General features: G+C 31.8%; 2 protein-coding genes across 2 annotated transcripts; both read right to left on the bottom strand.

Moving 5' to 3' along the window:
• On the bottom strand, window positions 1–9466 carry LOC145328150 (uncharacterized). The gene is made up of 10 exons (XM_080171731.1): window positions 9399–9466; window positions 8936–9082; window positions 8565–8634; window positions 8254–8312; window positions 2811–2930; window positions 2301–2438; window positions 1880–1936; window positions 1033–1214; window positions 568–694; window positions 1–279 (listed from the first exon to the last, which is right to left on the bottom strand). The coding sequence occupies exons 1-10, from the start codon at window positions 9432–9434 to the stop codon at window positions 13–15; spliced, it is 1203 nt and encodes a 400-aa protein (XP_080027857.1). The 5' UTR covers window positions 9435–9466; the 3' UTR covers window positions 1–12.
• Sf3b6 (splicing factor 3b subunit 6) lies at window positions 9434–11689 on the bottom strand. Its single transcript, XM_080171735.1, has 4 exons — window positions 11497–11689; window positions 11128–11202; window positions 10590–10697; window positions 9434–10065 (listed from the first exon to the last, which is right to left on the bottom strand). The coding sequence occupies exons 1-4, from the start codon at window positions 11562–11564 to the stop codon at window positions 9942–9944; spliced, it is 375 nt and encodes a 124-aa protein (XP_080027861.1). The 5' UTR covers window positions 11565–11689; the 3' UTR covers window positions 9434–9941.
• Window positions 11690–11702: the final 13 nt, after the last annotated feature.

The following is an 11702-nucleotide window of genomic DNA, read 5'->3' as shown; positions in this document are numbered from 1 at the left end:
AAAAAAATAAAATCATAATTTTTGTTTTGCCCTCATGGCCTTAAACCGACTAACTCGCTTTTCCGTGGGTGTATCATCAGTATTTTCTATCACAGATTGGTTAATACTTTGTTCAGATTCTAGTTTGGATGATTTTTCAGGTAATTGATTGGCGGATTTTAATGGATTTTCTTGGACAAGTTCACACACAGGATTTATAAATGGTTCTGATGGAAGTTTTGGTGGAACGGGTTCTGGTTCAGGTATAATGTGATTAGATGGTTCATAATCACTTGGAATCTGAAATATGAAAATGAATTTAATAAAATTGGTAAACAAAATGGAAAACTATTTATTTTGTGAGTTTAGAGGAAGATTAAGATTTTTTACTAAAAAAATCATGACAATTATTAAAGGTGCATCATGCTAAATATATTCTCAGAGACTTAAAAAAACGTTAAATAGCAATGAAAAGGCCCATCTTTTTTTTGCCCCTCAGGTTACAACGATCATATTTTTGTTTTAGTGTCTCTGTACTACAAATACGGTAAAGTTTGATAGAAAAAGTTGATTTTTGAATATTTTTACCTTTAGAATAGATTTAGGTAGAATTGTATCGCCAGTGTATTGATCTCCAAGTTTGTTTATATCCCCAGGATGTTCGGGGTGTAAAGAGTCAGTTTCTTTCTCACATTCATTTGTGGAAAAGGTAAACCTAGAGAATACAAAAATGTTATCATACAAACAACCATATTAATTTCAAAATATTGAGCTTTAAAGATGATAAGTTAACCAAAACAGGTTTGGATAGACATTGTTTTAAATAGTATTTTTAAAAGAGCTTTTTCTTATCTTTTGGTTGAAGTGTAAAACATACTGATTGACTATAATATAATAAATGAAGATTTAAATGTTAAATAATATTTTTCAATGGATATTATATATTTAATAAGTAAAATATTTCCCAATTGGTTCTGACTAAAGGGTGTCAGACTTCACCGAAATCATGAATTAAGAAAAAAAATTAAGTTGTTAAAAATAATAAATAGGTACCTTATTTCATTTGAACTTTGACTTTCGGAATTAACATCAGCAGCAAAAGAAACTCGTCTTTTGAGAGCTTGTTTATTTGAAGTATTAGGATCATCATCAACAAGAATAACAGGTTTCTCTGGCTCCTGATAACCTTCATCTTGATTGGTCTCATCATTTTCTGAATCACTTTCACTTTCCTCCTGAAAATACTCTTCTAGGATTTCTTTTAAAATTTGTGCATCTTTCTGTCTTTGCCATAGACATCTGTTAGATCGGTTGGGGTTTCTTACAGAAAAGTAAAATATAAACTGCCCCAATATTAAGAAAAACTACCCAATGACCTAAGAGTATCTTCACTTCAAAAGAGGATAAATCTGTTTAATTGCTTCCCACCCAATGTATAGGTATATGAGTAGGGATGGCAATCCGTCAAATTTTTGGACCGGATTCGGATTCTTCCAAGAATCCGTCCAAAAAAAGGCAGATTCCGGATTCTTATTTAATTTTTGGCGGATTCCGGATTCTAGCAATATTTTTAAAGGCTTTTTTATTAAAATTTAAAAAAATTAAGTGCTACGTATGTCCTAAAAATTTAATGTTCTTGGTGTTCTCTATAATTCACTTCCGAGAAAAGAACCAAATTTTAAAAGACATTAAATATAATGATAACAATCTTTGCCTTCCAAAAGGCGGAGTTGAGAGAAAAAAAACTCAAGACGCTAATTTTAGCCTACCAATTAAGAATCCGAATCCGCTATTAAAAAACAGATTCCGGATTCAGATACGGATTGCCAACCCTATATATGAGTATTCGAAAAAAACACGAGGGAAAAACTAATTTAGTAATAAATAATATGGTAGGTACCTCTGTGGACGAATCTTCTTCATCTTTCTCCCATTCTTTTTCTAAAGCTTCTCTGACCTAGACAATGCAAAAATATGAATATTTATTGAATTTCCTTTGCCATGAAAAATTATTCATCGCATTGTAATGATCGTATTATAAACAGCTTTCCGGAGATATAATATTATAATTGTACATTTTATATTCGTAGAAAGCTGGATATAATACGATACATGATTTTTCAGTATGGCTGAGAACTAGTTCTAATCCAGTGGATATTAATCGGTTTGGAAGCCATACTGAAAAGATTATTACTCAACCAATCAGTGATGTTCTATTAAGCACAATAAGTCGCATAAATATAAACAACAAAAGATTAAGAAAAGAAACTACATAAGCAAAATGCTCAATTTTAGATATAAAAAGATCTTTTGATACTGACCTCTAATTCCTCAAGTCTTGCCCATAACTCTTCATCTGTTTTCGTTTCTTCACTTTTTCTCCTCTTTTCTGCTTCCTCTTTTTCTTTCTGTCTTTCTCTTAGCATACTTTCTTTATGCTTTCGCCGCCATTCATCAAGCTAAAAACAAAAAAAATCATAGAATAAAAACAATTTGATCCATAAATTCCGTAAAAGACAATATTTTGTAAAAATAAAACTAGGGAAGTATAAGCATAAGCAATAAGGTTACACACAATGAACATTTTTACTATCTAATTATATAGGTAAGTTGTTTGGCATTTCAAGTTAAATTAAATTGCGTAGTTTAAGTTATCGTTATTTTGTATTTTATTTTCACAGTAGCTTTTCATTTCCGGGACCTATGAGAAGCTACCCTGTTAAGGAGATCCCGATCGGTTCAGCGGTTAGCGAGATCCTTCGATACAAACAAACAAACAAACAAACAGACAGACAGACATCGTTCTACTTTGTATTATAGATAATAAAAACCTGTTCTTCACTGTATTGTTCTGTAATTTCTTGACAATTTTCCTGGTCCAATTTTAATTGATTTGCTTGAGTCTTCCATCCCTCCACTAGTTCTAATTCTTTATCCAGTTCTTTCATCATCTACAAAACAAGATCAATTATGGTCTGTTAGTAGCAGAGCAATAATACATAAACTACATTTTAATTTTAACAGGCTAAAGAGGACTATCCACGAACGAGAGCACATGATTTTAAGTACCTTCCAGCATTGATCCTAAGTATTTTCTTTCAGAATATAATTAGTCACCATATATCATTAATGTATTGACGAGAAAATTTATGTTTCACCATATTTTTTTTTAGGTATTTTAAGGGGGGGGGAAGTTCTGCCACTTTCGCGTAAACAGTGTGCAGTGGACTAGGTATTGGTTTTAGATTATAGGTTATTTAGGATAAAAGTTTACTTTTGGGTATTAGTTCACGTATATTTAATCATTTTTTGAATAGGTCTCCAGGTTCAGGTGCTGCAGGCTTGAAGGTCGTTTCTGGACAGGTAAAAAAATAAAAAAAATTTTGTTTGAAGAGTTAGAGAGCAACTTATAAAACAAAATATGCTTCTTTTTGAATGTTATTAACATATCTGCAGAAAAAATTAAATTCGGCCTCCAGGTTCAGGTGCTGCAGGCCTCCAGGTACACTCTGGACAGGTAAAAATTAAAAAAAATTATTTGAAGAGTTAGAGGTACACTTATTAAACCAAATATGCATCTTTTTGAATGTTATTACCATATTAGAAGAAAAAATGACAATCGGCCTCCAGGTTCAGGTGCTGCAGGCCTCCAGGTACACTCTGGACAGGTAAAAATTAAGTTTTCTTATTTGAAGAGTTAGAGGTACACTTATTTAACCAAATATGCATCTTTATGGATGTTATCATCATATTTGCAGAAAAATTTAAAATCGGCCTCCAGGTTCAGGTGCTGCAGGCCTCCAGGTACACTCTGGACAGGTAAAAATTAAAATTTCTTATTTGAAGAGTTTGATGTACACTTATTTAACCAAATATGCATCTTTTTAGATGTTATTACCATATTTGAAGAAAAAATGACAATCGGCCTCCAGGTTCAGGTGCTGCAGGCCTCCAGGTACACTCTGGACAGGTAAAAATTAAAAACATTTATTTGAAGAGTTAGAGGTACACTTATTTAACCAAATATGCATCTTTTTGGATGTTATTACCATATTAGAAGTAAAAATGACAATCGGCCTCCAGGTTCAGGTGCTGCAGGCCTCCAGGTACACTCTGGACAGGTAGAAATTAAAATTTCGTATTTGAAGAGTTAGAGGTACACTTATAAAACAAAATATGCATCTTTTTGGATGTTATTACCATATTTGAAGGTAAATTGACAATCGGCCTCCAGGTTTAGGTGCTGCAGGCCTCCAGGTACACTCTGGACAGGTAAAAATTAAGTTTTCTTATTTGAAGAGTTAGAGGTACACTTATTTAACCAAATATGCATCTTTATGGATGTTATCATCATATTTGCAGAAAAATTTAAAATCGGCCTCCAGGTTCAGGTGCTGCAGGCCTCCAGGTACACTCTGGACAGGTAAAAATTAAGTTTTCTTATTTGAAGAGTTAGAGGTACACTTATTTAACCAAATATGCATCTTTATGGATGTTATCATCATATTTGCAGAAAAATTTAAAATCGGCCTCCAGGTTCAGGTGCTGCAGGCCTCCAGGTACACTCTGGACAGGTAAAAATTAAAATTTCTTATTTGAAGAGTTTGATGTACACTTATTTAACCAAATATGCATCTTTTTAGATGTTATTACCATATTTGAAGAAAAAATGACAATCGGCCTCCAGGTTCAGGTGCTGCAGGCCTCCAGGTACACTCTGGACAGGTAAAAATTAAAAACATTTATTTGAAGAGTTAGAGGTACACTTATTTAACCAAATATGCATCTTTTTGGATGTTATTACCATATTAGAAGTAAAAATGACAATCGGCCTCCAGGTTCAGGTGCTGCAGGCCTCCAGGTACACTCTGGACAGGTAGAAATTAAAATTTCGTATTTGAAGAGTTAGAGGTACACTTATAAAACAAAATATGCATCTTTTTGGATGTTATTACCATATTTGAAGGTAAATTGACAATCGGCCTCCAGGTTTAGGTGCTGCAGGCCTCCAGGTACACTCTGGACAGGTAAAAATTAAGTTTTCTTATTTGAAGAGTTAGAGGTACACTTATTTAACCAAATATGCATCTTTATGGATGTTATCATCATATTTGCAGAAAAATTTAAAATCGGCCTCCAGGTTCAGGTGCTGCAGGCCTCCAGGTACACTCTGGACAGGTAAAAATAAAAATTTCTTATTTGAAGAGTTTGATGTACACTTATTTAACCAAATATGCATCTTTTTGGATGTTATTACCATATTTGAAGAAAAAATGACAATCGGCCTCCAGGTTCAGGTGCTGCAGGCCTCCAGGTACACTCTGGACAGGTAAAAATCAAAATTTCTTATTTGAAGAGTTAGAGGTACACTTATAAAACAAAATATGCATCTTTTTGGATGTTATTACCATATTTGAAGGTAAATTGACAATCGGCCTTCAGGTTCAGGTGCTGCAGGCCTCCAGGTACATTCTGGACAGGTAAAAATTTTAAAAAAATTATTTAAAGAGTTAGAGGTAAACTTATTAAACCAAATATGCGTATTTTTGGATGTTATTATCATATTTGAAGGTAAATTGATATTCGGCCTCCAGGTACAGGTGCTGCAGGCCTCCAGATCCATTCTAGACAGGTAAAAATTAAAAAAAATTATTTAAAGGGTTACAGGTACACTTATAAAACCAAATATGCATCTTTTTGGATGTTATTATCATATTTACAGAAAAAATTCAAATTGGACTCCAGTTTCAGGTGCTGCATGCCTCCAGGTACAATCTGGACAGGTAAAAATTAAAATTTCTTATTTGAAGAGTTAGAGGTACACTTATTAATCCAAATATGCGTGTTTTCGGATGTTATTATCATATTTGAAGATAAATTGACAATCAGCCTCCAGGTTCAGGTACTGGAGGCCTCCAGGTCAACTCTGGACAGGCAGATAAAATATTTTTTAATACTTTTTAATTTGGAAACCTTACCTGGATCCTGTTGACTGCTGGTTGTTGGTAGCCAGTTAAAAAATCCTAAATGGTTATTTTTGAATTTATAGGAATGGTTTCTTAAAAGAAAATGGCTAAATTATAATAATTTAGTATAATAAATTATAATATAGATTAATAAGTGTACCTCTAACTCTTCAAATAAGAAATTTTAATTTTTACCTGTCCAGAGTGTACCTGGAGGCATGCAGCACCTGAAACTAGAGTCCAATTTGAATTTTTTCTGTAAATATGATAATAACATCCAAAAAGATGCATATTTGGTTTTATAAGTGTACCTGTAACCCTTTAAATAATTTTTTTTTAATTTTTTCTTCTAATATGGTAATAACATCCAAAAAGATGCATATTTGGTTAAATAAGTGTACCTCTAACTCTTCAAATAAATGTTTTTAATTTTTACCTGTCCAGAGTGTACCTGGAGGCCTGCAGCACCTGAACCTGGAGGCCGATTTTAAATTTTTCTGCAAATATGATGATAACATCCATAAAGATGCATATTTGGTTAAATAAGTGTACCTCTAACTCTTCAAATAAGAAAACTTAATTTTTACCTGTCCAGAGTGTACCTGGAGGCCTGCAGCACCTGAACCTGGAGGCCGATTGTCATTTTTTCTTCTAAAATGGTAATAACATTCAAAAAGATGCATATTTGGTTTAATAAGTGTACCTCTAACTCTTCAAATAATTTTTTTTAATTTTTACCTGTCCAGAGTGTACCTGGAGGCCTGCAGCACCTGAACCTGGAGGCCGAATTTAATTTTTTCTGCAGATATGTTAATAACATTCAAAAAGAAGCATATTTTGTTTTATAAGTTGCTCTCTAACTCTTCAAACAAAAATTTTTAAATTTTTTTACCTGTCCAGAAACGACCTTCCAGCCTGCAGCACCTGAACCTGGAGACCTATTCAAAAAATGATTAAATATACGTGAACTAATACCCAAAAGTAAACTTTTATCCTAAATAACCTATAATATAAAATCAATACCTAGTCCACTGCACACTGTTTACGCGAAAGTGGCAGAACTTCCCCCCCCCTTGATTTTGAAAACTTTTATGAAGCTAATTCTTTTAATAAAATGGATGTTTGATGATACATATGCGAATACTCGTGTTATATAGATTGTAAATTAATCCATACTAGCATTAATTTAAACATACATATGATATATAGTAAATGTGCTTTTAACTTTTTTAAAAGGGAGAGGTCATTTTCTAGTAAATCCCGTAAAGGTGTGTGTTATAAGGCCTAAAAATAGTAGTAGAACGATAAGGTGCTCTATATATTTGTATTTTGTATTTCCTATTGAATAGAACAATAGGGAAGAAATTTTTTTTTTTTTTTTTTGATAACCGTACCTGGAATATCTGAAATTTCTATCAAACGCTTTGTTTGGCTCAAACTGACACAAATAAAAAAAAATATAATTATAATAAATCAACCTGTAAAGAATGACTTCTTCCTTTGTTTAATGGTATAGATTGTTCTTAACCTTTACCTTGTACCTATAGAAAACATTATTATTATAATTATATTTTTTTTTAATTTTTGTCAGTTTGAGCCAAACAAAGCGTTTGATAGAAATTTCGTATTTTTTTTAGATAATCCAGGTACGGTTATCAAAAAAAAAAAAAAAATTTCCTTATTGTTCTATTCAATAGGGAATACATATATCTAGAGCACCTTATCGTTCTACTACTATTTTTAGGCCTTATAACACACACCTTTACGGGATTTACTAGAAAATGACCTCTCCCTTTTTATCATTTAACAACATGGACAATTAAAGACACCCCGAACTCAACAAAATGTTTGATAGAATTTTGACTAAAAAACCTGAACATTTTTTTACTTTTCTTCAACTTGAAGTGGTGAAACATAAATTTTCTTGTCAATATATTAATTATTAGTGGTGACCTATTATATTCTGAAAGAAAATACTTAAGATCAATGCTGGAAGGTACTTAGAATCACGTGCTCTTGTTCGTGGATAGTCCTCTTTATTACCAGGGAACTAAAGGGATAAGACAATCGCTGATAAAATGATGTATATCCCCAATGATTATACATAAAATTACCAGCCCTTCTGCAGTTGGACGCTCAATTTAATGAACTAACAAATAATTTTTTTCAAAATCCCCAAAGTTATTGACCCAATAAAAAACGTAATTATAAAACTTTGGGGACTAGTGTAATTAACAGTTATAATGAATGAAGAAGAATTTAAGCATAAACTTTTAAACAAATAATGGCACAATAAATAAAACTATACCTTATCACATTCAGCTTTCCGTCTGCCACAAATATCTCTTGCATGCTTAGCACTACATTCTGAAGCAAAATAATTCATATTTTAAAAAATAGGTACCTACTAAACATAAAGAGAGAGCTATGACAGGTATTCTAATTTGATTTGACTAGGTATAACTAAAGGAAAAGTGTATTTTTTAAAATTTGCCAAGCATTGATTTTAATAAATATCTAGATAAAAATGATAACAAAAAGGATTCCAATTTAGCTTCATAATATTGTTTATAGGAAGCTATATTTGAATTTTTAACTTAGATTAATTTTTATACGTACCTATGAAATAATTTTCTCCGAGTAAAACTTGAATTTCATTTGTGTGAATTAGTTTTCCGGGCATAAAAGCCTAAATTATTTAAATAAGAATTCAGAAGTATTTTTGATACATTTTTTAAATATTTCTTTTCTATATGTAACCATTTGTAACTAAGTAAAGGCTTTGAAGGTTTAAATTGGCATTTATTATAAACATAATGTTAAGAGACATATTTTAGTAAAGATTGACAATTGCGGGTCACCCCCTGCTAGAAACTTTTTTGGTTCACCAAAATAATTGCAAGTACTAAACTGGATAAGCACCCTCGCCGAAATATGGGAGAAATCACTTTATTGCGGGCACAGCTGAAATTTAAATAAAGAAAACTTACTTTTGTAGTGAAAGGAATCATGACTTGATATGAAATTTTGTCAGGCAGAGTGGATAATCTTTCCTCCAATGTTTCATATCTTTTCTTGTGCTCCAGGATTTTCTTATTTTGTATTCGATTCTCCTCCAATTTCTTTTCTACTCCTTCCTACAACAAAATATTCTTTTGTTCACAGACAATAGACGAGATTTGGTTACTGACTTTCTAGTGGCTGCTGAGATCTTAAGCTTCAGACAGACGGATATCGTTCTACTTTGTATTATTGAATGTATTGTTCAGATTATATCTTTATTAAAAATCAAATAAATATATCTATCCATTATAAAGGGTAGTATTAATTTAGTTTTTGACATACAATAAAATATTAATACTGGATATTAAGCTGTGATTGTTAAGAAAGCTACATTTCTACTTTTTTAACAATGAACAACACACATAAATTGGTGCTTATTTATTACTTTACCTGTAACTTTAATAAACCAGCTTTGTCTGATAACATTTTTATTTCATTTATTCTGAAATTGTTTAGAAATTAATTTAACCAAAAAAATGCAACACACACAACAGAAATATGAAAAAAAATAAATAGTATCCCATGAAATATTAAGATATGCCTTTCTGCCAAATATATATAAGATATACATACTATAACAGATAGGTTTACCTAAACTTTATGTAATACCACTTATCCATTATACAATACATTAAGGTACGTGTAATAGAAATGTAATAATCATAACTCAATGTACTAATGATTACATTTCATATCAATATTTATACAATGCTTTAGAGAACTAAAAGTCATTCATAAGAACATTTTATACTAACAAGGTTTTTTATCCTTACAAAAAATTGTTTGGCCTATTATTAAAACTATAGGAAATAATAGAAAATAGTGTTAAAAAGATGCTAAACCATTCCCTAAATCTATAGATGATGTTTGATTTTAAATGTTTTAAATAAATGCGTTTAGTGCTCTAAGACATATAACAGACAACTAGCAATCCTAATTTCTGCCCGGAGTTTTGAGATCATATTTCTCTTTGAGTTTGATAAGGTCGTCCTCTTTCTTTGCTGTGTTGATCTTCTCAAATGCCTTGTTAGCCTGGTAGTACAGCACCACAAGATACCTGAAGTAAGTCATGATAGAATCATCCTATTGGTTTCAAACTTTTAAAATGGAGAGAGAGGGTTCACACCATTTTTGTATTTTTTTGTTTAATATGAGTAATTTGACTTAGAAAGGAAATAGAAACTACTCCTATGGTAGGTATACTACAATGGATATATTATTACTTGGATCATACATTAGATTTTCATGTTCTCTAGTAACGATTACCCCCTTCCACCCATCCCTTCCCCTTCTACTGGATTATTTAAGGAACTGACAAATAAACGAGTTCCATGTTAGCAAGCTAAATTGGCGAAAGTTTTTCCCCTGTCATAACATCTAACGTATATAATAATATTATACATCCATTTAAACTACAGGATAAAAATTAAAAAAATGTTAGGATATGCAAGTGCATTATGGGCATGTTATGAGTAATACATCTTTAACTTATTTTTCATGTCATTACAGGAGCACCATCCCCACAAAAACAAACACGCCAAACTTATAGAGTACCTTCGCTACCAATAAATGAAAGCATACCTGTTACACACGTTGAAACCTGACAAATGATCGCAAGCATTCTTAGCATCAAAAATATCCTCGTAAATTACAAATGCTGTTCCTCTAGTCTCTGTTGTGTTCCCAACCCTAGAAAGAAGTTTTTCAAATAGATCAATAACCGAAGGAGGAAGGGGACAGAGGACAGTAAAATATAGAGGTACCTAAAGTTTTAACTCTCTCTCATTCGTTGGCTTAAAAACTTTGGGTACTTTTGTTGAAATCTGATTTTTTAGTTAAAAACTAGCAGTGACCTAACTTTTCAACTAATAATTTTAATCCACAAAAGGGGTAATTTTGTTTATCATTATTGGGTATTTACTTCCAAGTGATTATCTATTGTCTTATCCCTTAAAATCCCTGCTAATAAGGCAAATCTCATAATTTGGAAAACTTGTTTTTAGCCCCTTAGCTTTATTAGCCCACATAAATACGAACTAAATCTTTTTCTTCTCATAATTGCAAAATATGATGTTAAAAATCTTCCAAACTACCAATTTATTTTTATTTAGGTACCTACCTGATTTGCCTAATGGCTCCGTACTTGCCAAAAATATCGTACATTTCTTCGGCTGTAATCTTGTACGGTAAATTTCTAAACAAATACATAAAAGAATAGAGAGTAGAATTTACTGTTATGACTCTAAAATATCCCCCCCCCCCCCCCATCCTTCATGACTTTACCCATCCCCTCCCTTGACCATGTTGGAGTCTATTGACCAATATCTGAGAACTATAATATTAGAAACCTAAATCGACGGCAAAAATTCTCCTGTGTATGTCCATTCATTACCACGTTAGCACAGTTGTTGAAAAATATCAAAAAAAAAAACTGCAGAGACTAAGTAAAAACTCCACTGAAATGAATACATCATTCCTGAGATATTACCTGACATATAGAACTCTGTTGACCTCGGGGGGAAGCCTGACATTCAATCTGTTCTTGTTCATAGCCATCTTGAAAAGTTTTTTTAACCTTTTTTCTGAAAGTAACAAATTAATAACATTAGGTAGGTATTCACTTCACTTTACCAGTAAAATAAGAATGACAAAAATACAAACAAAATATTTTAATATGGGCTGCTGTATGATGAA

The sequence above is a fragment of the Acartia tonsa genome, chromosome 9, assembly GCF_053477335.1.
Source record: "Acartia tonsa isolate MP-2025a chromosome 9, ASM5347733v1, whole genome shotgun sequence".
In the NCBI taxonomy this organism is placed as follows: Eukaryota; Metazoa; Arthropoda; class Copepoda; order Calanoida; family Acartiidae; genus Acartia; species Acartia tonsa.
Note: the sequence above shows the minus strand (reverse complement) of the source record. Positions and strands in the feature narration are given on the sequence as shown.